Raw genomic sequence first — 27,226 nt, forward strand, 5'->3', positions numbered from 1 at the left:
ACCTCACTGCTCTAGAAGCTTATAAAGAGAGATATATTAGTTCTCCAATGCTATGACTACACTTGCATAGAATGAGCCTGCTGAGCAACGCCATGTTATGCACCCAATATCCTTTTTGGATCCCAAAAACGCCTCTTTGAAAATAGAGCCTAATATACACCTCCACCTACACCATTCAGCTTCCCATTTGTAGAATCTAATTTTCCAGTCACCCCTTCACTCTCCACTTCCCGTTCCTCTAGCTACTCCCCAAAATTCTCTCATACGCCTCCTCGACCTCCCTCGCTAGCTCAAGCAAACTTACAATAACAATCTGATGCGTAACGTTCGGCAATCGATCGCGATGCAGCCCAATCCACTCCAACGGAGGCGTCGCCTCACCCATATCCCTCAACTGCGGAGTCTCGATAAGCGGGGGTTCAAGGGGCGTATATTCGTATTTCGACTGGGGCACGTTGACCACGGCTGTGATTTTTTCTTGCTGTTGAGGGTCTGAGCTGGGTAGAGAGGGGGCGCGGGGACGAGTGGTGGTCGGAGTGCTAGGATCATCATCTTGCAAGGCTTGTGAAGTGCTGATCTTGATGTTTGATTCTGGTAGAGGCTTGCCAAGACGAGATGCGAGGGTGCGTGAGTGATTTGACCACATTGTCCGGATGTAGGAGATGCGTGAATAGTTCCAACCTACATCCACTTTACCCTCCAGCGAGCTCCTGAATAGGTAGTCAATGTGGTTGCTCGTAGGTACCTGCCATGTGTGCATTGTTGCAATGACTTTCGGTACTCGCAAAATTGTGCCACCTCGTGCTGAGCGCGCAAATTCTACGACGTCTTCGACCGTAAGCTCTGTGACTGAAATGCTCTTCTTGGGTGTTGGGACAGATGATAGTGCGACGGAGAGTTGACCAAGAGTCATGCCGAGGCTGGAGTGGATCTTGTGTTTCTCGAGAGCGACGGCGAAGCGCGCTTGCATGTCACCAGCTTCCAGCATAAGGATTTGATGATCGATAAAGGTCGACGGGAAGACGCCAAATTTAATGGAACGTAACGTGACTACAACGTCCGTGTGCAGCGAAATTGGCGCCTTGAAAGTGTCGTCATTCGGTTTGGCAATGATCTGACTTTGAGATGGCGAGCGACCGAAGGGTGTTGATACGGAGGATTTGCGCCGGAGAAACTTTTCGATATCCTTCAGCGACTGCCTATACGCTTGTTGATTTTCCTGAATGAGTCTTTCGATGGCCTGCCATAGTGCGAGACCCTGGGCAGCGCTTGTAGCGTGGCAGAAAACGTGTACCTTGTCACCGTCAAGGATAGCAACGAGGCGGTCTTTCGCATCCTTGCCTTCTTCCCGGGCATTGTACATCAGGAATCCGAAGTTCGCAACATCCGCCATGACAAAAGCCTGATAGTCAAATCCAGTCTTGACACGCAACTGCTGGAAAGCGATTGATGCCTGAATCAGTGGCGACCGACGAGCACCGGTTTCTTGTAGTGGCCAACCGATCGATGTTCGAACTTTGATCCCATGAAGCTCGATGAAGCCACTTGTGCGACCCGTGCTTTCAACACCTATCTTCTCAACACCAATGCATAAGTTTTGCTCCCAAGTAGTGCTCTTCTTGGACGAGGCCCACATATTGTGGATATGTAGCGATGACCTTCCAATGGCCTGCCCAAGATCCAAATCGACCTTGACATCCGCAATTGTCACGTTAGCGTTCCAAGGAAACGCAGTCGCGGCAGTGACTTGCTGGTAGCGTTGCATAAGGTACTCCTGTGGTTCCTGATTCGGATTTTCCGTTGGGGACTTCGAAGCTCGTCGGATCTCTGGTGGTACCCATATCTCTCTGAAGAGCAAGAAATCTTGAAGTTGACGAGCGTTGATCTGAAGTGCTGTTGGATTGATCTTGAGTATAGCTGAGATGCCACTGGTTCCGCTGACGTGTTTGCTGTTCATTAAGGATAGAACGATTGATTCAACATCCAAGCCAAATGTAGACTCTCGCGAGTACACATGTTGCACAGTAGCTTCAAGCTTTTCAAAGGCAGCGGATGCAGCGAAGAAATGTCCATGCTCCTGTGACTTGACGCTGTTGACAGTGATGTATATGTCGTCAACCTTAGCAATGGCAGTGACGCGCGCGATGGGCTGACAACTGAGACTGAACTCTTGCTTGCAGATTCGGAGACCAAGATTGAGCCTTGTTCGGCCCAAGAGAGTTGCCGGATCGGCCGTGATGATGTTGTCTTCCTCGAGCAGTTTAGCAGCAGGTTTCGTCTCGACATTTGAATCTTCTGGAGAGCTGGGTGATTCATGACCATCCTTTTCGCGGACAACTGCTTTGACGCTCTCAGAGATATCAATTATGATAGGCACAACCGTCGGCAGCAGGGTGTTAGTGGAGCCATCAACGCGAAGCTCACCATTCAAATAGGGGTCGTTCCCGTCGTCTTGATACTCCACACGCACAGCCACACCTGGTGCTCGTAGGGCCATGCTGCTCTTAGATCCATCGCCTACAAACTGGCTATACCTACCTTTCTGTTGCGCTTTATTTGACGAGCCCTGCACCGGCGCAGTTTCGTTTCCATTGATATGTACAACAGCACCAGCGAAGTTGGCATCGACGGTCAACGATGCCAAACGCTTGTTACCAAATGGACTCTTACGCTGAGCACCAGTCGTGGTTGGTGTCATGCTCCAGTTCGCAGATGCTTTGCGGAACTTCTTGCCGGCGAGAGCGATAGATCTTTCGATGACATTTGCTGGTAGGATGAAATGAGAATCTAGTTGGAGGTCAAGCGACTTGCCTGCAGCGTTGAAGGCAACTTTTCGGGTGTCCTTCGTAGATGCATACGCCACGTTGAATACCATTTTGGGCAGTAGGGCTGAGTTTAGCGATCGCGGCCTCTTGTTAGCCGATACTGGGACCATCTGCAGCCGCATATTCTCGATCATTAGACGTGCTGCATCATCTTTTTGCGTGGACAGGTCAATATTCCCAAATGATAGCACGAGATCCTCGATCTCGCTTCGGGGAAAGGCGGTAACTGAGTTTCCTACGACCCAACTGACCTGGACATCGAGAAGCTCTAGAGAATACGTCGATGTGAACAAGGCCCCAGAGTCGATGGTCTCGGAGTCGCTATTGACATCACTCTTGATGCTCTTATCACGATTTTGGGTTATCCTACTCTTCGTATGTCGAAGCCTCTGCAAATACTTTTTCTCCTTGGATAGGTCGAGGTCTTTGATCTTATCTTGTAGGTGGTTCAGGACGTCTACAACGGCTGAGGCAGTGTCCGCAAAGACGTTCACCTCTAGGCCTGAACTGCGAAGACGATATACTCTACGTGTAGGCTCAGAGTCCTTCTCAGTAGTCGCTTGAAATGTTGCACCGAAAGTAAGATTGCCACATCGGCGGACGGTTTCCGAGTCGGTCAGGCTCAGATCGACGGTGACTTCGTGAATTCGGATGACGGCTTCCAGATATTCCATTATGCTTTGATCAGATTGGATGTTTGTAGCCTTCAGCTGCACAGATGATAGCCTGAGAGCTAGATTTGCTGTAGGTGAGTCTGGATGTTGCCCTGGGGCGTTTGCCGATATGTCCATCCCAGATAGCGTCATTTGGACACCAAACAAGATATCTCTTGATGTGCGGGGAGCCTTCACCACTGGTGAGTCCGATGAAGCTGGGAATATCTCTTCAATGTGAGTTTTCAAGACCTCAACATCATCTTGAACGGCTTGTAGCATATGTGACATTTCCGGTTTGTTGAGTGTAGTGGCAAGTGCTTGTATTTCCGACGCCTGGAATTGGATCTTCTCAACGGTACCTGAAGCGAAGATCTTAGTCTCCTTTTCACTTTGTGTAACAGTCAGTCGCCCATTGATTGGAGGCAACTCGAACGAGCTGATGATGTTGGATCGCTCCGAAGCATTGCTGTATAATCTATGAAGATTGGCCTCCAGGTCATAATCAACTTGCAGCGAGATGTTTCGGCCAAGAGCGGGGATGACTGCAATGCGCCCGGATGACCCTGTAACCGACCAGCAGAGTGGGTGAAGCAGGGCTAATTCGACTTGATATGCGTCCATAAAAAGAGCAAGTGTGACATTTGGCAGTTGGGTAGCATGTTCTTTGGGCTTGGCCTCCTTTGTCGTTTCTTTCATGACCTCTTGGATGACTTCGAACTGTCGGTGGAAGTATGCTACCTCATCCTTAAGCACGGTGTCAACAACTTCGATGAGACCGAGAAGATCTTCTTCGACCTTGACGACAATCTTGCGACTTGCAGCAGCAGCTTTGATCTCATCAGGAATGTCGCTATCGTTACCATGCTGGACCTGGGCAAAAGAAAGAGTGGGCTGTTCGAACTGCGTTTTGGCTAACGACCGTGATCGAAAGGAGAGCTCGCTAACCGATAAGTCCGCGTGTAAATGCGCTGTTAAGATCTCCCCAAGACCGGAGGCCTTTCTATCGGCATCGATGAAAGAAAACTGCAGACGTCGCCCTGTGGTTGTGCTACGTAAGTTGATAGTGTCTAATATAAGCTGAGCCTTGTCTGTGGCGAAAACCACTTGAATATCTTGGTCATAGAGCGGAGCCGTAACTTGCATAGTTTCTAGGACCCTCGACGAAGCTCTCTCTGTGGCTTGAAGATTTTCCTTTTGGAACAGCTTCAACAACGCATCCGCGAGTTCGCAAATTTCCCATTGGATGTGCAGAATACTTTCCCTCGAACTAACTTGAACGGTTGCACACTTTTTGGGGGTATCAGTTCCCACCAGCATGAGGCCAGTTGGCTCTGTTGGAGGTAGTAGCACGACGTTGATCGCTAACATGCGTAAAACGACTTCGCTCTGTCGTGGGCCAGGGTCAACGATCAGCTTGATGCCCGCGGATTTGATATCGAGATGTAGCGGCGCAGATTGAGGCGTGGGCAGCTTCTCTGTGACATGGCCAAACAAGAGTCGCATTGCAAGGCTCTTCTTCACATGTGCCAGATCCCACGTGCGCCACTCGTCCCACATCGCAATGATCTTCTCTTCGACATTTGCTGGACATTGAACCGACTGTTGTGAACAATCACTCAACAGCTTGACCTGCTCGTTCTGTGGGAGACATTGCCACGTATAACGAAAACGAGAAATAATCTTCCATGAGTCGTGACTACGCAAATGGTCCCTCGCAGCGCGGAGAGCATATGATGCTTTCGTCAGAAAAGTAGGATCTGGATACTGACTTTGTATACTGGTGAGATACCATGCTAAATAGCGCAGTCGATGTTGTTGTTTTTGCTCGACTTCAATGAATTTGGCCGCCAACCCATCGGCTAGAAGCGTTGTTCGATGAATGAGCGACGCAAGATAATCGATCTTCCTGCTTGCAGTGGCAGTCTCAAAGGATCGAAAAGAAACGTTGACAGACGTCTCTTTGTTCTGTAACATCCAGACAAGAACGTCTTTGACTTCGGCCTGAATTGCGACGTCCTCGTTCGATCCATGACGAGTGCGCTCCGTCATTGAGACTCCAAGGGAGCCCAATGTGGTATGCAACGCTAGCGAATTCTCGCCGGCTCGTTCACCCGGATATTTCTTGACTCGCGCAGCAGACTTCAATCGGTTGAAAATAACATCGTATTGATCTTTGCCAGATTCGCCTGCTGAGTGTGGGTCAAACCCATGTTGAAACCGAAAATGGGTAAAAGGTATGCGGACGCTGAGTTCGATTGAGCTTCCTTTCCCCTCAAGTCGATTCCTGTTATCAAGGATCTTTGTCATGACTTTGACTTGGAAGTCGTCTAACATGTCCTCAGGGCGACGAGGCTGGACGAGTTCAATAAGATCAGCTACGCTTCTGATGAACTCTGGCGTACAGTGCACTCGTATGCCTGGTTCTGCGCTGACCAATAGGCTAGTATGGTTGAAGCCTTCATCCAGGTGCTTGGTTGACACATCGTTGAACTCGATGTCCTCGACGTCTCGATCCTCAAGAGATGGAGGCAAAGTTGGGAAGAGAGGAACATCGGACAAGTCAGGGGCCACCTGATCTAATGGAAAGTGTGGGGTGGCCAAAGAGCTCGATAGTGCAACAGATGACGGAGCCAAGTTGCGCTTCGCACGCTCTTCTTCTTTAAGTGGCGTGTAAAAGCGAGCTTCACTATCAGCTCGATTTGGTGAGCCTCCAAGAAGCGTTCGACTTCTGCTAGACTCCGCAGTTTTGCTAGTGCCTTTGTGTCTAGTTGTGGATCGAATGCTGCTGGCCAGGGAAGCGCTTGACGAAGATTGTGAATTAGTGGTGCGCAATGGCCGTCCTCTTGTTGACAGAGTTTCCAAAGAGTACTTTGACGAGTTGGAAGAGTCCTTGTGCTGACTAGGTGGCTGAAACAAAAAGATTGGGTGCGGAATATCTGGATATTGCATAGCTGGTGGTCTTACGTCCTGACTCCTAGCGCTTGGACGGTAGGAGGATGTGGGATCGTCAGCAAACATGAAAGCTGTGCGATTTGTTCGCTGGTCATGCATTTGCATGTGAACCTGTTGTTTGCTGCGATTGTCGGAAAAATCCAATTTGCGATTCAGCATATCAAATGACAATGTCGTCTGGAGAAAGGCATGAGTCTCGATGACATGCTGCTCCCCAGAACGCGTTCTATGGCGCAATGCAGACTTCGAGTCCACAGCACTGATGATAAGGTCCGGAATGTGGGCGTGGAGTCGCTGCGAGAAGGTGCTACCTGCTAGGTCGTTGAAGTCTAGACTCACAGGATTAGTCCTGACAAGCAGGGCTTCCTGCACGACATGCAACCAGACATGGACTTCTCCCGTCTTCAATCTTAGAAAGGTTGAATCATGTATCACTTCAACCTCTGTGAGAGGAAGAGAATTTTCATCATCATCCAAAGTGAACGCAAAGGAACGTGCTGCTCCGGCCGCGGTTTCGATAAAGTCTGACGTGCACTCTCCTGATATTCTTCCCACCTCGAAGTCCCAACTGCAGACATATGTAGGCTCGGCTGGAGGCAGTCCGAAGAGACGGTGTCCAAATATAATCGTAGACTCGATGAAGAGCTCCGTACCACCGCTTGTGAACTCATTGGGGTGATCCGGGCTTGTCATAGAACCACCAAGAGAGATGCTGATAGGGCTAAAATTTACCATAAGGTCCATATAGTAATTGGTGAATCTAAGATCTGCAGAAGCGTAAGGAAGGTCAGCGCGGAGGCTGCGTTCGGCCGAATACAGGTTTGCAGGCAAAAGGACGCTGACTTGATCTGCCGAAACGGAAAGAATGACATCTAAATCATTTGAAACTTGAGGAGGCTGTTCGTCTGGCTTCGTACCATCCGCTGCAAGAGTCGCGCTTGGAAGGCCTTGAAACTCCTCAAGAGTTTTGAAGTGCATGTCGTCGCCGAAATAGTTGTCTTTGATTTTCATGAAGTGGAATACGAGCCACCCATACAGCTCAAGATTCAATTTGTGACCTTGAATGTCCATGAAGAGTCTGTCGGTGTTCATCGAGGAGGTTTCGGTCATATACGCGTGAGTGCCGGTTAGGGTCAGGCCGCCAAGCTGAGCCACGTTCGATGATTTAAGAAATGTTTTTAGCGTGTTTTTCTGGTGCATGAGGACTCCGAGGCCTAGATCATGACCCTTGACGTCGAACTTGATCTCATTTTGAAGTGGCCGAAATTTGTCTAGCGGTATAACAACGTCTCCTTGCAAGCGTTTTCCGGACAGGATGATGAAATTGTTGTCGTCGAGATCCGCGGGATTGTTGACGATGTTGGAGTCGTTTGTGTTTATATACAGCTTGAAGTCCGCAAAATCAATGTTGAGGAGGTATTGAAAAGGCACGAAGAGGAAGTAGTCAGGCGGTGGACCAGAGCCCCAATCGGCGACAAGATCCGTCAGAAGGAATAGATGATCTCTGAGTAGGAACAGTTCCAAATCCTGGCATTTGATGTTGAACAGCCACTTTCGCAGTGCGTTCCAGCCGATAGGATTCGAGAGGTCGCAGTCAAGCGCAATGGCACCGGAGCGCCACAGCAAACCGTGGTTGACACTAGATGAGATTTCGGTTTTCTTGATATCAACGTCCACTTTACTTTGATATCCTAGCTCGGTAGCGTACATGTCCATGACATAGTTGACGGATGAGTCGCCGGCGACTTTAACGTCGATCCAGGCGAACGGGCGTACATTTTGCGCAGCAGTAGCATCCCGATGTTTTCCTCGTTTCCTGCGGGATTTGGCTTTGCCTTTGTTCTTATCAACCCCGTGCTTGTCGTGTGCCGCCAATGTGTGGGCTTTTCCTTTCCATTTCCAGTCTTTTGATGGTTCCCGAATGGGTATGCGAAGTACCGTATCTTCTTCGATCCCTAGATATAACTTGAAGATGGATAGGACACGAGTATCACCTGGCTTCAAGGGCTCTGTGGGGACAGCATCGACGTGTGACCCGGGGAAGAACATGGACTGAAAGATGCCTCGATGCCGGTCCGCCCACGGCCCGTAGTTTATTGTACCGCCAAATACCTGAATATCCATGCCATAGTCGGGGGGAAGACTGCCATTAATGTCATGAGGGCGGGCAGGGTCAATGTACATGCTGTTGTCAATCTCGCGCAGCACTGGACCAGCCACGTCCCAATAGAAAGAAACATTGACGCTTGGTACATCGGCGATCAGCGAGGTCTTTGCATATTCCACTCCATCCCATTCGCCATGACCATCGTTTACACTGTCATCGAGGTACCGGGCCAGTCCTTTCCAGCGTTCCTGTCCTGGAAAGTGCCATTGAGGGGCAAACATCTTACTATCTGCCCCTCGACTAGACTTTGAATGGGTGTGGATAGAGTCGGATGATTTGGAAAACAGACCCGAAAAGCTCGAGAGCTTTTTCAACCAGCGGCTCGGTCTCTTGCGCCCGGCGTCTTCCTCGATGATGCTCTCTTCGACAGTGCCTTGACTCGCTTCTTGCTTGTAGTGTGCGGCGGTGTCGAGCTGGCCGGCCTTGTAGTCTGGATTTGGCTTCATGTGCACAACAGGATGCACAACCTGGAAATTGAAGAGCTGCTGGTATACGTCCAACGGGCCACTAGGCCCTGCATCCAAAGTCCCTGTTGCCTTTTCGAATTGGGCAGTTATGACAGCCAATGTGTGTTCGTTTCCAACAACAATGGCGCCCTTTGTGATGTCGACGTGAATGGGAAGCAGGTTAAGAAAGGCCGGAAGCTCAGCTTTCTTTGGCGTTGAGGTAGTCGAGCGACCTGTGTCGGCTCGTGTGAAGTTCTTGTCGCTCTCCGTTGGCGCTTTCCTCAATTTGTTATGATGATGATGTTCTTCTTCCTTGTGCATCGTGGCCGATTCGGCAACCGACGCAGTGCCAGTGCCAGTGCCAGGGTGAGCCTCTTCTTGCTTAGCAGCGTGCTCGGCCTTGCGCTGGACTGCCTCAATGATGGCATCGTAGCCGGGGCTGCGGTTGTACATGAAGGCCTCGACGCCCGAGACCTTGATTGAGATACGACATGGCAGCTGCTTCGGCGTCTGCTTGCCTCCCTTCTCAGCCCTATCCACATTCCTACTTCGGCTGGCAGACCGGCTGTCTGGTGTACTGGGCGATTGGTGGCTTGCGTCATCTCCGGGAGGGTTGTCGTCACTATACACGCTCGCATTCCTTACCCGGCGCAGCCAGTAATTCCAGGTAATGTGGCCGCCATGCACCAGTATCGTCTCATTGTGGCCGTGGTAGCGAATGTCCTTGAAGAAGATGCGGCCACCGAGCGGGGAGATCTGGAGGGAGGTGATGTCGATGTAGGCGTGAAAGGTACGCCATGTGTATGCGCGTATGCCGTAGGAGATGAGGGTAGCAAAGAGGCGGTTGAAGTAGAAGAGGAAGAAGACGGTTAGGATGCTACATATCAACAGCTCAACCAGGAACACCCTACCGTGTATTAGCTTGGGCTGGAGAGGCTACGGCAGATGTTGTATACACACCAATTGAAGCCGGCGCGTGGATCCAAGGGTTCTGCAACGATTGACCGGGCCATGGCTACAGGTCGATGTATGGAGCTGTGTGTTGTGCATCATGGCTCCGCGGGGAAGGCGCGCATGGTCGTGTGCTTGGGCGGGAACGAGCGCTGGAACTGCTCTTGCTTGAGCAGGTCGTCTTCACCAAGCGTCTGTAGGGTTGTTGATAGTGGCCCGAGGAGAATATGTGCCGGATGCACAATTGCGCGCGGTTGAAGCTTGCGCCCGTTCGTTCGCCCAGGGTCCGGGGTCGCGACCAGCGGGATGCGCGTCATGGGTTAGATTACGACGCGAGCTTGGGCCTACTCCTCCGCAAAGCATCGAGACTGCAAAGGCCAAACGAGCACAAGACCACAACGTCTGGTGTCTGTGATAAGACTACCATGGCTACTCTCGCTTGCTGACAGTGTATTCTACGCAACCACCTACGGGAACCCTCTTCAACACCGCCTCGCCGCCTCTTATCGCTGCACGCCTCGACTATGGCTGCAGGCATCCTCCAAACAGACTACCAGACGGACAACTACGCGCCTGGGGGCACTGGTGCTCGATTTGCCCGCGCTGTCATTATTGTAGCTGGTGTCTGCGCCCTGGTAGCCAGTCTCGTTACTTTTGTGTGAGTATTGTCGATGTCCATGGTGTTTGAATTCCACTGACGTAGTTGCAGTGCCGTGTGGTTACAGACGTGAGCAAGCACCTTCGATTATCGCATACTCAAGTTGAACCAGTTTAGGAAGAACTACCGGAAGCCAGTACTGCAGCGCTATGTCGTACGGATCCTGCTCATGTGCGTGCATACGACTGCTACCTGCATGCCTCTGCTCACGATTACGTAGGGTGCCGATATACTCGGCTGCCTCCTGGGCAAGTCTGGTCTCGATCACGGCAGCATCCTATGTAGAACCTTTCCGAGATGTCTACGAGGTGACTAAACACTCTATCCTCCCAAGATATGGGCCGCTGATCGATGCAGGCCTTCACCATATATACCTTCCTCCAACTACTCATAAACTTCATTGGAGGCGAACGCGCCCTCATCATCCTCATGACCGGTCGAGCACCCGTGGCACACCCCTGGCCCTTGAACCTCGTCTTCTCTAAAATCGACATATCAGACCCACACACATTCCTCGCCATCAAGCGGGGCATTCTGCAGTATACGTGGGTCAAGCCACTCCTCTCGGTGGCTACCATCGCGATGAAGGCCACAGGAACATATCAGGAGGGTTACATTGGCGTGACGTCCGGTTACTTTTGGAGCGGCATCATCTACAACATCAGTATAACCATCAGCCTGTACGCTCTCGCCATGTTCTGGGTATGCATGTCATCAGATCTGAAACCATTCCGACCGATGCCCAAGTTCCTCTGTATCAAGGGTATCATTTTTGCCTCGTACTGGCAAGGCTTCTTCCTCTCCATTCTCGTATGGCTAGGCGCTATTCCCGATGATGTCCCTGGCTACAGCCCTGACAATCTGGCCGCTGCCATTCAAGACGCCCTGATCTGTTTCGAAATGCCGCTTTTCGCCTTGGCACACTGGTATGCCTTCTCATGGCACGACTATGCAGACGACACCATCTCCGCCGCACGCTTACCCGTCAAATACGCCTTGCGCGATGCCTTTGGCCCGCTGGACCTTATCCAGGACACCAAGGAAACATTTGCTGGTAAACATTACGAGTACCGATACTTTGATGCGCGTGACAATGTACTCGCGCACGAAGAGTCGTCTTCCCGCGCCGCCCGCATGGCAGAGGGTATGAGGTACGAAAGAGGAGGAAAGGGCAAATATTGGATTCCAAAGCCTGGTCAAGGGTCCGAGAATGAGCCACTACTCTCAAAGGTCACGTCGAGCCGAGCTCGGGCTATGAGCCCCGGACCACATCGAGCGCTTGAAGGTGCCAAGTATGGCACACCTGAGGCTGACGAGGATCCGACGTTGGATGCTGAGGACGAGCAATTGTTCGGAAACGCGCGATCCTTGGAATTTGGCGATTGGAACGTAAGTTTCAAACTTCAAGTGCTGTACCTGAACTGACAAAGTTGCAGTACCCTGTCATTGAGGCTCATCGGGCATCCCGTGAAGACCGCCTGTACGCGAATCCTAATATTCTCACAGCATCAACCAATCGAAACCTGCTGCAGCCCACCAAGGATAATGAGCGAAGACGTAAAAGTCAGATCAAGGGTATACAGGCTTCCCATAATAAAGGCAAGCAAAGAAGTGACTCTAGTAACGGAGAGTCATCACGCTCAAGGTCACGCGGCCCGATCAGCAAGCTACTACGACAGAAATCATCCTCGTCAAGCTCCGCAAAGTCAGAGAGGAGCCAATTAGTGGACCTAGTTGTTGAAGATCACCAGGCAGAGGAGGTGGATGTCGTAAGAGCGCGGAAGGAGGGCGGACCTGGGTGGAATGAAGCTCCCGCAAAGCACTTCGTGTAAGTTGTCACGATCCACTTGCTTCGGCATACCCCTACTGACACCTTGGTATAGTCGTACATATTCTGGGGAAGGTGCGGAAGAGGCTGTGAGAGAGGGGTTCAACCCAGATGAGCCGGAGGCGCACAACCCGGAGCAGGTGCACAACCTCGACTACCCCTTCACTGTCGACGAATCCGAAGAGGAGCAAAAGAAGAACGACATCAAGCCACCGGCGTCTAAGAAAGCCGAGCATTGGGAGACGCGTGATCACACTGATGCCCCAGACCAAGGTAAGGATGATCGTCCAAGCCCGCAATATGGCAGTTTCAGCGAGGAACGAGACGTTTGGAACGACAGGTGATGCCGAACGCCATGTTCCACCTCTTATATAAGCGTTTTCAAAATTGGCGGGATTTCAGAGGATTCAATTTGATGTTCCTCTTTGGTCTTCCGCCAGTCAGCATCAACCTGCCTTATGTTGTCAAGCTGTCTATGGTCGGCTCTATACCCATGTTTAGTGTACATGATATTCTTTTCGCAGTGAAAAATTCCAGGTCGGGGGCGTTAAAGCATTGAACGTTGGAATGACAGCAATCTTTCCCCTCCCAGTCCGAAGCAACCCTGAGCAATCATCGTCATCGTCATTGTCGGACGAATAATCGAAATAGGTGACGTTGGTCCAGAGCGCAATGCAATTTTCCCCGAAAGCGTATTATCAAACCCAAACATCCCCAATCAATTCGGACTTCCCGCACACCTCACCATTAGCTTCCTATTTGGGAGCGGTATAGAAACGTCTAGCTGCGTCTAGATTCGATCATGTCGTCGCGGCTCTTGACAGCGTTTTTTAAACCACCTGTGCGGATGTGTTGGCACCAGCAAATCCAGGCCAAGATGAAGAGGCTCGTAACAGGCCTTTTGAGAAATAGGCACCTTCAGGTCCTAATTGGTTGTGACATGGGAATGAAAAGTTCGCTCAGTGTTTCAGCTTGTCCACGACTCACCAATAAGAACTCAAAGCGGCCGCGAGATTTATCTAAATGCTGAAGGGTTGCGACCGATTGGCTTGCAAGACGATGCAACAGAAGATCCCGACAGCTGGGGCATCTTTCGCCGGCCATCCATGAAGGCGCACACTATCCGCTTGCCCTGTGACTTTTCTGACATGTTCGAGGCGTCACCATCTGAAGCAGCCTTGCGCATTGATTTACATTGTCTCATTTGACGCTGCCCTTATTGTTGCATAGAAGATGTAAGACAAGCATCCCCGCACTGTGCGAACGAGATCGCCCCAGTGGTGGAGCACACGATGAAGTCCGCGAAGCAGGGCGCATCCTCCAACAACGATCGTGACAAGGCAGAAAGTCCCGATATTCGACTCACCAACGAAAGACATGACAGCACGCCACAGCCAGACTGCTAGCTGCCAGTTTCGAAATGCAAGCGCTATTGCCTTGTCACTGGTCCACGATCTGCTGGTCCGCTGGCGCTTACTCTCCGTCGCGCCCAATCAGACTCCGCAGCCCGTTCTCCACCATTAATGCGCGCCAGCCATGACTTGGACTACTCCACAAGTTGACGACCACTATGGCCTGCGTGGGCTGTCATTGGGCGCGTAGCATTTGCCCATTAAGCGGTTCTCATGTATAACACCCACTTCCTGCAGTCCAGTGGACTGAGAGAGGTTTGCTGTTCCTGAAGCCGGATCTGCGGGCTGTATGCACTTGCAATTCCAGAAGCGAAGACAGCTCATCAGTCAAGCAAGAAGGCTAGATTAAGCGGAAGCGTTCGTCTTTCTTCCTTCTCGCTTGCCTTGCTCTCTTTCCTGTCTTACTTTCTTCTCCGCTTTCTGCTTTTTGCTAGCTTCTGCCTACTGCAGGCTCGACATTCTCTTACACCTTTGTACGACTTTATTTGATGATGGATGACTAGCTGCCCGGTTTGCAGCTTGAAAAAAGATGGCTTATGAAAGAACGGAGAAAGAGCAGAGGAGTTCATGGGTGGCCATGCAGTATGGATGCTGTGCATCGAAAGGGGATGTTGACGAGGGAAGGGCAGCGCTGAGGGCTACCGGTATGTTCGATCTTCTTCATGTCTTCTCTTATTTTCACGTTTGCTTCGTTCTTTCTTGCCGTAATTCTGTCATTCCGTCGCCTTGAGACTCCTATACTTGTCATGCTCGATCGAGCCCACCATCCCACCTTTTCCTGTTGAGCTGCACGACGCACCTCGCTTATACTCTCCTTAATCTGGTTGATCATCGACCATGTCCGATCAATATACCCAGCATCCTTCCAATCTATCTGAGCCAAATCGCGTTATTTCGATCGTTCAATATGCTAACGATTCTCTCCAGGGGAGTCCGATATGCGCATCTGCTTCGAGCAGCCGCAATGCATACCCCAGCCTCGCGCTGAGCCACAATATACCCGCCCGCCAACCAGTCAGTCCATGGGCCGCCACGTCTCGCAATGGGTATCCAGTAGTCGCGATTTTGCTACACGTGCTTCATCTCGCGCTAGCATTTCGACAGTGACGCGACCAAGACGCTCGCAGTCGAGGCCTAGCATCAGCCACCCTACGGATTTCAGACGCTTCGATGGCGTCGATGGCATCCAGTCCATGGTTGATGATGCGCCTATGCCTGTTCGTCGCCGTCGCAGCTTCCGACCTCTGGAGCTTTCAATCTACCTCCCTGACGGCTGTGGTCGTCTTTCTCCATTGCCTGACTTTGAAGAGATCGAGGTTCCTGCGCAGGCGCTTGTTCGTGTGAGAGATTCACGGACAGATTCATTATCCTCAAATCCTTCTTCTTCTTCGTATCTTATTCAACGGAAGGCTGTTGGCAGCGGTTCACGACGGAGCAGTGTGCAGAGCCAGTTGAGCACGAGTACGTCGACACAAGAGAGGAGGTTGAGTGGTACCACGATGGCGACAATGGCAACACCCACTCTCCCATTACTTGCAGAAGAACCAAAATCGTCTGCTGGATCGTTCAATGACCGTCCCATGATCCAACGCTCCCGTACTTCCGGCACGCTATCACCAGCACGTGTCATCTCCCGCCTTCCTTCTCCATCCCGCAACCGTGCCAACACTGCGCCTTCTCGCCCCGGAAGTCTCCGCCGCACCAGGACGGACGTCGACGATGCAATCCGTGAACTGAATACCATCGTCGAAGAACGTCGCGCCAGTGCATATCGCTCTCAAACCCAGTCCCCATCTCTAGTCAATCCCCCTCCAACCTCATCAAGTCATCACGTTCCGTACATCGCACCTTCGATGCGGATGCATGTCAGGTCTGAGACGCTTTCGGATATTGGGTCTGCATTCTCTGCACCGTTAGGGAAGCCGTTGCCCCACCTCCCAATGACTGAGAATGCGCCGGCTAGGAGGGCGACTATGGGCCTCACACTAGCTCCGCCAACACGTTCCTATACTGGTCCCTTGACTTCTAACCCCATCACACCGCCAGCGCCTCATACACCAACTACACCCATCTCCCGTCTCGGAGCATGGATCAAGCGCTCTACCTCTACCATCAAATCCGCCTCTCGCCCCGCTACGCCAAAGACGGCAGAGTCATTCTACCAGTACGAGCCCGCTCTACCCACTACAGCCTCACGGCCCTCCACAGCAGGATCCCGCACCATCACCCACACACGCCAGGAATCCCAAGAAAGCAACGGTACCGCGACCGTGACGCTCTTTTCCTCCTACACCTCCTCGACACGTTCCACCTCCCCTTCTTCTGACAAGAACAACTCACCTCCCCACAAGGCCAAGCGCGTTCCTGCTCCTCTCAACCTGGCCAAGGAGAAGGAAATCGCCATCGAGGCTGCCCTGGCAAGCGCACGCAGCACTCGCAGCGTCATGAATGCGAAGCCGCCCATGAGCCCGAACTTTGCGCTTCTAAGGGGAATGGAGATTAGCGCGAGGGATGTTGGTGTTAATGGGGAGAGGAGGAGCGCTTTGCTTGCACCGAGTCCCTCGGCCGTCGGCATGGCTTTTTAGACGCACGGCATACACAAACACATTCTGAATACTTATCACTACCACTAACGAGGAAAGAGGAAAGATGATGAGAGATTTGGGTTGGAATTTTCAGGTATTTCACATGGGTCAAGGTGGAATAGGAACAGAAAATCTGGGCTGGGTTGGGTTAGGTTAGGGGGGAAATGGGACTTCTTTCAGTGACCAGGCATATACCCTCCGACAAGCTCCCGCAAGCCGCATCTCGCTATTGTGGGAGCCCGGATGCCCGGTGCACTCTCCTTTGCGTCTTTTTTTTTCTAGTTTTCTAATTACCCTTCTACTCTATATACCCTTTTGAAGCGAGAAAGCCTTGGCGATGTCAAATCTAGTAATGGGCGGGCTGGTGAAATTTAAAACGGGGATGGTTTTCGCATAAAGTGTGTTTGTTCATGTGGGATTTACTATGTGAGATTTGTTATGTGTGAGTTCTGTGAAGGGAAGCTTGATTCATGCTTCAGCCAGTCGCCAGTCGCAGGCAGGGGCGTGGTGCGAGACCTGGACATGGCGTGAGAAATCAACGGTAAGTAGTGATGGCCTACCCTTGTCATTGGCAAGACAGTGACTTGCGTGTTACTCTGATAGACATCAATACGAGTTTACGACGTGCTTCTAATCTTCTAGTCAAGAAAGTCGTGTTCTGCGTGCGATGTGATGGGAGTTGATTAAAACCGAACCATTGGAGCTAAGAGCGTGCATGGAAGGTATATTGAGCTCCTCACTGCTTGGTCCATGGTCGTTGATGAAGTGGGCTAATGCACTTTCTAACAACTTTCTCGTCATGGGGTAATTGCGTAAAGTTTGAGCTAATTGCGACCAAATCTAGCGTTGCAGGTATATCGTATCGGAGGTCTTCGAGCTATCGCTGCTCACTTTCGTCTAGATGAACGCTGGGGGCGCATGGAGTGCGAACAACGTGAGTCGCACCTTTTCTTGTTTGGAGAGGTTACAAGTATTATCGTGTCGTATTCTCTATATTATCTGATCACAATTAGATCCTCTCACTTTGTGGTATGCTGTGCGTGCACGAGTTATGCTCAGACGATGATATGGTCGGATAGAAGAGAAGAGTGCGTGAGTGAAGAGAAGTGCGTGACTGGTGTTTGCTACTCCTCAGTCTTCTGTGTATACTTGCAGCCTTCCATGCCAGCTTTTACAAATGCGATCAGTTGGTCATGCACACGTCAGTCCAACTGCGTTCATCCATAAGACACTCCGCACCTCCAAGACTCACATTCTTCTCCTAAACATGTACGCGTTTGTTCGCGTTCAGAATGTCTAATTGCCATCGCTACGCATTCGATGGGCATTGTCAGAGTCGTTCATGGCTTACATAGGAATGCTCACGGAAATCCCAATCCAGTTATTAGTCACGTGTCCGCATGGGGCAAGCATGGTGCAGGATGTGTTGTACGTACTGTGTGGTACCACCGAATTCGGTCGGAATGTAAGGAGGTCTCTGCGGCTCTTGGCTGATGCTCGAGGGAGGCAAGCGACTGCGTGAAACAGAACCGTTGGTGATGTCGCACGTCGGTCATTGACAGGTGAAGTGTCTTGTATTTGAAATGCGTTGAAAGCAGGCCCTGAGTGGCAAGAAGCTCGGTCGTATACCATGGTGGCATATCGAGGTTTCGCGGTGTGTCACGTTTTGCGTTGTCGGACACTCTGTGACATCAGCGTCGGTGGCTTCTACCAAGCGACTGAATGTTCCTTAGTGCCATGCAGGATACCCGTGTAGGTGCATGATCAGAGAACGATCTTTTACCCCACAATGGTGCTTCCGATGGGTCTTATCGTCGACCTTGATCCGGGTAGCTGGGATTTTTGCCCTTGCTTGTGTCGAGCGTAGTTGAGAGATTGTGTAACAAGCTGCAGGAGGCATCCAGCAACCCGGTCATTGAAGGCTGCGTTGCAAGCCGAGTGCCGCCACAGGGTTTTCGGCTTCGACCGAGACACGATTACTCAAGCAGCCTTATCGTCACTTTGTCAGTACATCTGACAGCAGCTTATCGTATGAGCGAGAAAATCGATGGTTATCTAGACCTGCGGATGTCCTTGCCGACATTGAATCGTAGCGCCAAACAACTGTTGATATCGTCGGCTGCTGCACTCGATGAAACCTCAAGGTAGGAGGGTATTCACAGGTCGTTTCCAGGGCGCCTATATTTGCGAAGATTGCCAGTCATATTCAAGGCTAGGCTTACCGATCGGAGCAGGACGAGTAAAATGAGTTTGCGCAGGGGACCGATCCAGGCGGAAATCGGAGGCGCTAGAATAAAGCTCCAGGAACAGTAGCTAAAGCAGGTAAATCTCCTTTTGGGGTAGCAGATGTAACGATGAAAGGAAACTGTGTTTGCTTTGTGAAACCTGGACAGAAGGCGATCAATGACCCGAGATGGCTCCGAGTACAAAGCCCGTTGGCAAAGTAGCACAAGCTGGCGCCCGATGATTAGGGGCCAGTGTAAACGGTGATATGTTTAGAGTAGGGTTTGGGGTCGATTAGCCAAAGGCTTTGGCTCGGGTTTTCAGAAGAGCTCTCAGAATCAGTATCCACTCTGCGAAGCGGCTAGTTGCAGCGTGTTCCTCGGTATGTACAACCACAACATACGCCAGGGGCGTTTCAGGTGCAAGAGGCGAAAGACCCGGGGCCATGGCATCTCTCCTCGTGGGGACATCATCCTAGCTATGAACAAGCCTTCAAGCCATGGTACGTTCCCAAGCGGCCTGCCCACAGCTAGAGCAGTGACGTCGGGTCATGCATGCGCGACTAAAGCCATTCCAGCAGCGCAAAGGTCGAAGCTGGAGGTCGGGTTCACAAGATAGATTAGCCCTGGAGCCATCTCGCACGAAGACGCGTCGCGTTGCAATGTGCACGACGGTCCCCTTTGGACAGTCACGGCAGCTGAGGGCCCATCTTGTCCAAGCGTCGGAAGGCGTGAGCTGCGTGAATAGGCGCGAAGTCGAATCGATGATGCCGAATAATAGCTGCGCCTGTTGATCGCACGTATATTCTCGGGCTACTTGTGGCCTGCAAGGTGTCATGTCTTGCGATCTCTCCAAGTGTGGTGGATGCGTTGATCGCGCAGAGATAAGATTAGATGCCGTGGGATTGTCAAACAAGCGGTTGCCATGGCAAGGGTAATGGCAGTCCTGAAGAAGGAACGAAGCTACACGGGCAACCTATACACATGATGAAGCGGCCGCTTGCTGGAGTGCGAAGATGAGATGATGGTGTATGGTAAGGGACCCGTGCGCACCACGAGGTACGGTCGTATCTCATCTCGTTCCGACCTTTACCTTTAGCCATCTTGGAGGCCGGGTCGAGAACGCGAGCAAGACGTCATCATTAATTATTAGCCATACTGGCTCGAAGTGGAGAAATTAGGGCGGGTTTGGCGGCAGCGCTGAGGGTGCTAATGCTCTGCTTCTAGTGACGGGGCGGCTGACACACAGCCACAACAGACCGCCAGCGGTCCTGTTCGGGACAAGAGGGTTGAGTGATACGGCATCAGCTTTCTAAGAATACCTATACAGGCCACACACCGACGTCTTCTGCTGCTGAGGGGAGGGGGTAGTCGCCCGAGCAGTGCGCGCAAGGGAGCGTCGTGGTTCTTGTTGGACGCGCTGTAGGCAGCTGGCAACAACAGCCCAGCTCCAGCTGCTGTCCACCATGGGAGCCTAGTCGTTGGCTGGCGACGGGCAGTCATGGTAATGCGGCGTTTGCAAAGGGTACACGAGCAGTGAAAGGGTCCATCCATCGGTTCAATCTCCGGGGCCGTGGGCTGTCAGCCTCATCTCGCTCCAGGACGGGGAGTCGTTGCTTGTTTCCCGAAGCGGCGGCTGCGTATAGTTACAAAGTTACCAACAGAGCAGCTGCGACGCGACCGAGGCAGGCGCGATGGAGCAGCAGCGGAGGAGAAGGCGCGGTCCTCATGCCGCAGGAGCGTCCATGGATGGCATTCTCGACCACAAAAGCGCCAGCGTGGGACAGACACGGCTCCCTTTGGCCGCGCATTCTCGCTCGCTCGCCGTGGGAGAGGTCGCGGTGCTGTGCCTGAGCAGCGGCCGGCTTGCTTGGGGGTGGCTTTCTGGCGATGCGCAGACGGCGGTGGGGCAGGGATGGGCGGATTAAGGTTGACTGCAAGCCACGCCAGGAATAGAAGTCGGATCAAACTCGCTTGGCCGTTGGTGCCCATGCATGCATCCCATCCCTCATTGCTCACCACACTCCTACACATGCCCTCCCTTTCTGCAAAGTCCAAAGCACCGCAACCACCACGGACGGCGCTCAGATGGGGCCATGCTTTTGCATTACCGCGCATTGGCTGCTTTGAGACGGCCGTCTGCCGTCATCTCGGCCACTCATGGCCCTCAAGACCACCATATCGTCTAGCCTACAGGCTCATCATGGCGAGCCCTGACCTATGTCCCTTACCCCCCCCCAATCCCAATGAGTAGCCCATGGAAAACACACTGCTGATGCTCACGGCCATGCTGGGCCGTATGTATATCATCTTGCACGTCACCGGCCGCGCTGGGCACCTACGTCAACCTGGACGCCCATCTTCAGCACCACTTACCCCCATCTCCCTCAACAGTCAACCCCCCCCCGCCCATTCCCCCTCCCCTCCCCTCTCGCCCAGCTGCTCGCCGTCACCGTCCCTCGTTTGCATTTCTGCTCAATTTCACCTTCTCCACATTTCGACGCCTCACGGATTGTGTTTCGAAGCATTGGCCTTGGCCCTCCGCATCCGCGCTTCCCACCACTACCCAGGTCTTAGAGCCCCACTCCACATCTCAGGTACCGGCCAAACCCAGCACCCTCTGGAATTGCTGCATTGTTGCTTTTGGCACTGCATTCTGGAGCTGTCTCGTCCTGCCCGCCGCTCGCAGCCACAGCTGTCTGGCGCCATCAACCACTCACAGGCAGCCGTGCAGCTTACTGCCTAGCTAGCAGAGCTGCGCCATCTTGGGGCCACCCAACAGAGCCTCAACCCACGTAGGCTCCAGTAACTAACCCGCTCCATCCTCTCATTCGTACCTTTTTATACCCTTCTGAGAGCTGTCAGGCTTTGCACGACGTCGTGTCCAACGGTCAGACTACTAGCCCTTGGAGGGGGCGTGCCTTAGCACTCACTGGGGCTGCTAGTCTACCAGGTGGACGGGACCGGTAATCACCAAGAGTCATCCGAACCCTCCAGAGCTCACTGTGCTCGCTCTTCCTTGCATGTCCGCCTATCCTTCGCCATATACGCTGGCCAATCCTACCCTATCCCGCTGCCCTGGATTCCTTCGTCCACTTCTTACCCTCTTCAACTTCTACCCGTGTATTAACTGCCGCCTATCTCCACTGTCATAGCTTCATAGCTCCGCTGTTCTTTTTCCCTACCCGCACGGCAAGGCTGCCTAGCCCCCATCATACTGGCCAGCCCCGGGTCCATGTTTCTGCTCCTTTGTTCGTCATGTAAGTCAACCCGTCTGTCACATCGAAATGCGGGTCGTGGTATGCGACATTCTGTACCAAGTAGCTCACTGTCATTTCCAGGACCTGGCATTCACTCTGAATCAGTCTTGCTTGCTGCCAGAGCGACCCTCTTTCTTCCCTGTTGCGTCGACAGGGAGCTGTTATTGTCTGAGCTGCAGTAGGCGAAGAGCAGGACTCACCGTGTTCCACACCGACACTCAAAGTCCCCCTGATCCCCGTATGAATCGACCTTCTGAATACCCTGACCGTCTGTCTCTGGGTAGCCTACTTGTGTTGACTTCGCTGGTCACAAGGCTCACTCAACTTGTCTCCAAACCTGCCGTTCGTCACAACTTCACCTGCCTGTCAAGCCCATTTGTCGCAGCTTTTGCATCCAACAAGGACACATTGTTTCTATACTTGCGCACAAGGCTCACACCACACCCGCGGGTGCACTGGAGATCCTATCGAGGATCAATCTACCGTCGACAAGACACAAACAAGAGTTTCCTATCTCGATTGGAAATTCTCACAACACCGTCAAGCTGGCCTGCACCGTAGAGCAAAGCTATCAGGTGCGTCTACCCTCCTCGTACGTCGCAAGTTCTCAAGGTGTGTCCTTGGGCGCTCAGCCGGTACCCCTCCGTTGCTGCCTGCGCATCGACCCCAAACGCGGGTTTGCCTGCTAACCTGTTCATCGACTCAGCCTGATAGCTACCGAGCGCCCTTTGCTGTAGGCGTCGATCTGGACATACCCGAGTATTTCCTAGCCCAGCGCAGTCAAGGCCTCAGTAGCGGGCTGCCGACTGTGCAAGCGGTACGAGGTGAAAAATTGTTGTCCATGTCTGGATACGGAAAGAACCAACAATACGTGTATGGTAAGTTGGCATGCGGCTCATCTGACGGGTTTGGAAGGGCAGCTGCCAAAGCTGGCTCGGATGAACCCGGTTGGGGCCCACGTGAGGGTGATTAGCTAGTTTGACTGACCACCCACTTCCCAGATGCCGAAGCCACAAGATCGAATCAGATCCCGAGCTATTCAGGCGTTGCACAGCCTTCATTCGCCTCGCAATACACGGATGCGCCCGCGCGGCTCACCCACGAGTCTTCAGGTGCAGATATGCCCTACATTACCAGTGCAGCGTACGAGTCACGCGGTGCAGGAGAACACCAGCCTGAACCTCCATTTATTGATGCAAGGTCTCGTCATCCCGCATCTCACACAGCGACTGAGACGGAAATCACCGAATCTGTTACGCCCCCACAAGGCACCGCTGGATCTACTGTTTCCCTCCAACTCCGGACGAATTACGACCTCGCTACGAATCAACACACGTTTATCCTAATGTTTGGCTCCAAGAAGTGCGTTGCCGCACTGCAGAAGGTGGATTATGATGACGAGTGGTATAATTATGTTCTCAACGTCGAGGTACCTCCATTCCCCTTGACAAACTCATGGGATCCAACCATGATGTTGAAGCTCCAGATCGAGGATAAAATGGGGCATTTGCGATCTCAGACAGATGCCGGCAAGTTTACCTTCACTGATATGTCGCCAAATCTCGCCTACCAGTCTTCTCCCGAGTTTTCCAGAAAGCGAAAGTACTCAGCCGAGTTTGGGGAATCTCAAGACTACTCCGATAGCACTGCCGCAAAGCGAGCAAACACCCTCCGCTTTCAAGCCAAGCCACGCTCGATCTCTGGAGCGTACTCAGCAGCCCAAGTATCACCACTTCCGGCTCAGTCTACACTGTCCAGCGCGTATGGACACAGTAGCGGATACGACTTGCCAAAGCAACCAAGTTATGCTTCTCAGCTCTCACAGAAGGGGTTGTATGCCGTTCCTTCGGGTATGAACATAACCCAGGGGGATTATAAGCTTCCGCAGATGTCGCCGAGCCTGCATTCGTACGGCAGCTACAACTCGCTTGCACACACAGGCCGAAATCCTGGCTCGATTGGCGTAACTCCTTCTGGGGCTTCTGTTCTTCCTTCGCCCTCATCACTTGCAGCACCTGTCTTAGTCCGGGCTACAACGCTTCCGCAAGCGGGTAGCACCTCTTCGGCTCAGCCATTCAATCCGTATTCCATGTACCAAACTAAAGCTGTCTTGAAGATTGAAGGTGATCTTGACAAGATGAGCGACGAGTGGACGCAAGAGGAGCTGGACTCGAAGCGACGGCTCGTAGAGTTCAAGAGATCCCAGCACGGAAGCACGATTTCGACCTCGTTCGCGCCCATTGCCCCAGAAGCTCGGCCAACCCGGAGCATATGTGTCAGCTGCATATGGTGGGAAGAGAAAGATGAGTGTTTCATCACAAGCGTGGATACCATCTATCTCCTGGAGCAACTCGTAAACGTTCGCTTTACAGTCGAAGAGAAGAATCGAATTCGACGCAATCTAGAAGGATTCCGTCCACTTACAGTGTCAAAGGCCAAGCCAGACAGCGAGGAGTTCTTCAAGGTTATTATGGGATTTCCGAACCCAAAACCACGAAACATCGAGAAGGATGTCAAGGTGTTCCCTTGGAAGATTTTGTCGCATGCGTTGAAGAAGATCATCAGCAAATATGTACGTTCTCTGACAATGAAGCACGGCATGAAACTAATACTCCATAGTCTGCGAGCTACTCTTCGACGGCTGGTATCGGATCTCTTCCCATCGCATCAACATCGGCTTATGTCCCGGGCATCATGTCGCAGGCGGCACTAGACGCCCATCGCAATGCTTCGCCACAATCGGTCGCCGCTTCGACTGCTTCAACTACGTACACACCCAACCTGACCTCATCGAGTCTGTCTCCCCATATGAAGCTATCAGCAGGTCTCGAGGGATCAGCAGCTCACGGTATGTCAGTTTCTCAGAGGACACCCTCAGGGCAAGGTATGACTCAATGGGGTGCTCCTGCTCATCAGATGTCGCAATACCCAGGGACACTAGCTCAAGGAGGACGGCCGTCCTGGGATTACGGCTATCTCAATGTTTCTTCGACGGCAGGAGTACCGAATGTCGTAGGATCGCTACAGATGCAACGCGCGGACATCACGCCCGACATGAGCCAGATGCCAGCAGACAACACATACCCGCAGTACGGTGAACGTACCACGAGAGTGTAGGGAGAATAATGTCCGAAGGAGACCGCACGCTGGAAATCATTGTCGCGGTAATGCATGAAGGACAAGGATGTGTGTCGGGTGATCCAGTCAAGGTCCGCATGATCCATGGGTCTCTAACCGCATCTGGTGTCGCACCAATCCTCCTCCACACCACTCGACATCAAGTCTGCCTTGTACGACGCGCAAACCATACTTGGCTCGTTCTTTTATCTGGATCTATTCGTTGCCGATCCCCGGCAAGTCTATACGGCGTCAAACGCATTCGTCGTTCTCGGGTCTTTCATTCTCCGGTGCTGGACAGCATCTACACAATACCCTGGACAGGCGGCGTTTGAGGTTTATTCGATGTGATCGACTCTCTTATCAAGGCTTCATGCATATACAGGTTCACGGCGTACGATACAAATAGTCATGCGGTGCACTCGAGCATGCGCCTCGATTACGACCACCTTACAGGCTGGGATGACTTCGCGCTTCTCTGGTGTTTTTTTGTTATTTTTGGTCGGTTCAATAACTTCTCCCTAATCGTTCATATTCTTACGGACTTACTTTCTCACACTCGCTTTAATCATATTTGGATCATGTTTGGGCACGAGATTTGATGCTTTCTGTACGGCGGTTCAAAATATGACTACGCAACCTTTCCTATATTTGCATTAGAGCGGATTCGGGGATTCGGACTGCATACGGGACGGTGGGCACTCTAGTCTTGTATGGCGGAAATTCGGCGTTGATCTTGGTGGTGGTTTTGTTTCTTGAGATTCCCCATTTCCTTCTCCAATCAACCGATCGTACGCAAGCGCAATATAGTTCTAGCAAGTTCTTTCACACATGCACACATATATCGTACTTCTGCTATGACATGCGTCGAAGCTCTTTTGCCGCGCACGGCAAAGCTTGCGAGCTTCGCCACACCCAGGGCGCAATACTCTTTCTTTGGCCCCAGCCTACGTGCGACTGCCTAACCCAGCCAAGACTAACTCCCATAACCGCAGTCCCGCTGCGCGTAATTAGGCATCAGCTTACCCTATCTTACCTGCTATTCGTCCTACCCCCAACTAGCCATGATCATGGCGTCGATTCAAGACCGCTTGGCCACATGATCAAAAGCCGTGAACTCGGTACCGAGGACTCGTGTTACACCGTATCTACATGCTCCAGCAAGCATCCGCATGGGGTCATATGTTTGTGCCTCGTGCAAGAAATAGACGACATGGCTACCTGGTGAAAGGTGGATGATCAACTACTGTTTCTTTACGAGCGGTCCGAGCATCGCTAATAAGGCATGGGGTAGGCCCGCAGCTGCGACCACCTGTTTGTGTTGGTTTGGATTCCCAACACGTGATTCATCATGTGCCCGACACGCTAGCCCACATACGGACTAGCTTACTCTGGTTTCACTCCCCTCTGTATATAAACATAGTTTCCCCCCACATAGAACCTCATCAATACGATCACCTTTCTTCAGTTCTACAGTTTGCCCCGTAGGGTGTCAGATGTAGAAGGCAGATTTGATGGATGACTGACTGACTGACTGTGCCTTTTGCCTGATAGGATAGGTAGGGCCCTCAAGCCTAGACCTAGATTTAGTGCATGAATCGTCTGCCCGGAAAGAACCGCGCATGCCTCGACTCTAGACCACATCCGTCCCATAATAGGATCTCTCTCTCTCAATATCTCTATAGCTGTAGATGTCTATTTCTAACTCCAACGCCGTCTCGCTGACAGATCGATCGCTGACAGGATAAAAGATCCGGGTAAGACTCCACGTGGCGCGTAAATCGCATCTTGATATAGTCAAACATTCCATTCGTTCAATCCGGCAAATTAAATCACCGGGAGCAAGGTCGGAAGCAAATAGAAATAACTGTGCGCTCTCCCCGCAAGTAAGCCCATCCATCGTACGTATTTTCTAGGAGGGGGGAAGGTGGGCCTAATCGTCTTACCCGCATTGGAATATTCGTTTTTTTTCGCCTGGTTTGGGCTTATCTCACCTCACCTCACCTCACCTCATGGTATATGTGCTACGTGGGACGGATGAATCGAGGCATAAATAAGAGGTGTGCAACGTGGAATGGAGATGCAGAGGTTGATTGGGACGGACTTGGGCGGTTTCAAGACTAAGAGTAATATCTGATGTATACCTA

The 27,226-nt window shown here is 52.0% G+C and overlaps 6 protein-coding genes across 6 annotated transcripts; 4 read left to right on the top strand and 2 right to left on the bottom strand.

Moving 5' to 3' along the window:
* Positions 1-17: 17 nt before the first annotated feature.
* On the bottom strand, positions 18-10,250 carry K460DRAFT_302131 (uncharacterized protein). The gene is made up of 2 exons (XM_040929897.1): positions 10,007-10,250; positions 18-9,953 (listed from the first exon to the last, which is right to left on the bottom strand). Exons 1-2 carry the CDS (start codon positions 10,057-10,059, stop codon positions 239-241), a joined length of 9,768 nt encoding a protein of 3,255 aa, XP_040793317.1. The 5' UTR covers positions 10,060-10,250; the 3' UTR covers positions 18-238.
* Positions 10,251-10,364: 114 nt separating this feature from the next.
* K460DRAFT_361524 (DUF300-domain-containing protein) lies at positions 10,365-13,166 on the top strand. Its single transcript, XM_040932479.1, has 7 exons — positions 10,365-10,655; positions 10,707-10,724; positions 10,773-10,826; positions 10,876-10,963; positions 11,013-12,044; positions 12,092-12,483; positions 12,539-13,166. Exons 1-7 carry the CDS (start codon positions 10,522-10,524, stop codon positions 12,825-12,827), a joined length of 2,007 nt encoding a protein of 668 aa, XP_040793318.1. The 5' UTR covers positions 10,365-10,521; the 3' UTR covers positions 12,828-13,166.
* Positions 13,167-14,270: 1,104 nt separating this feature from the next.
* K460DRAFT_21476 (uncharacterized protein) lies at positions 14,271-16,756 on the top strand. Its single transcript, XM_040927278.1, has 2 exons — positions 14,271-14,539; positions 14,823-16,756. The coding sequence occupies exons 1-2, from the start codon at positions 14,425-14,427 to the stop codon at positions 16,478-16,480; spliced, it is 1,773 nt and encodes a 590-aa protein (XP_040793319.1). The 5' UTR covers positions 14,271-14,424; the 3' UTR covers positions 16,481-16,756.
* A 514-nt stretch (positions 16,757-17,270) lies between these two features.
* Positions 17,271-17,767, top strand: K460DRAFT_21486 (uncharacterized protein). The gene has a single exon (XM_040927279.1). The coding sequence runs from the start codon at positions 17,399-17,401 to the stop codon at positions 17,705-17,707; it is 309 nt and encodes a 102-aa protein (XP_040793320.1). The 5' UTR covers positions 17,271-17,398; the 3' UTR covers positions 17,708-17,767.
* A 2,116-nt stretch (positions 17,768-19,883) lies between these two features.
* On the bottom strand, positions 19,884-20,820 carry K460DRAFT_391186 (uncharacterized protein; the record flags this gene model as incomplete). Its single annotated transcript, XM_040935820.1, has 1 exon — positions 19,884-20,820. The coding sequence occupies one exon, from the start codon at positions 20,818-20,820 to the stop codon at positions 20,290-20,292; it is 531 nt and encodes a 176-aa protein (XP_040793321.1). The 3' UTR covers positions 19,884-20,289.
* Positions 20,821-22,803: 1,983 nt separating this feature from the next.
* K460DRAFT_350774 (uncharacterized protein) lies at positions 22,804-25,079 on the top strand (the record flags this gene model as incomplete). Its single annotated transcript, XM_040931526.1, has 3 exons — positions 22,804-22,840; positions 22,964-24,534; positions 24,582-25,079. 3 exons carry the CDS (start codon positions 22,804-22,806, stop codon positions 25,077-25,079), a joined length of 2,106 nt encoding a protein of 701 aa, XP_040793322.1.
* Between the last annotated feature and the right edge of the window lie 2,147 nt (positions 25,080-27,226).

The sequence above is a fragment of the Cucurbitaria berberidis genome (assembly GCF_010015615.1).
Source record: "Cucurbitaria berberidis CBS 394.84 unplaced genomic scaffold K460scaffold_1, whole genome shotgun sequence".
NCBI lineage: Eukaryota > Fungi > Ascomycota > Dothideomycetes > Pleosporales > Cucurbitariaceae > Cucurbitaria > Cucurbitaria berberidis.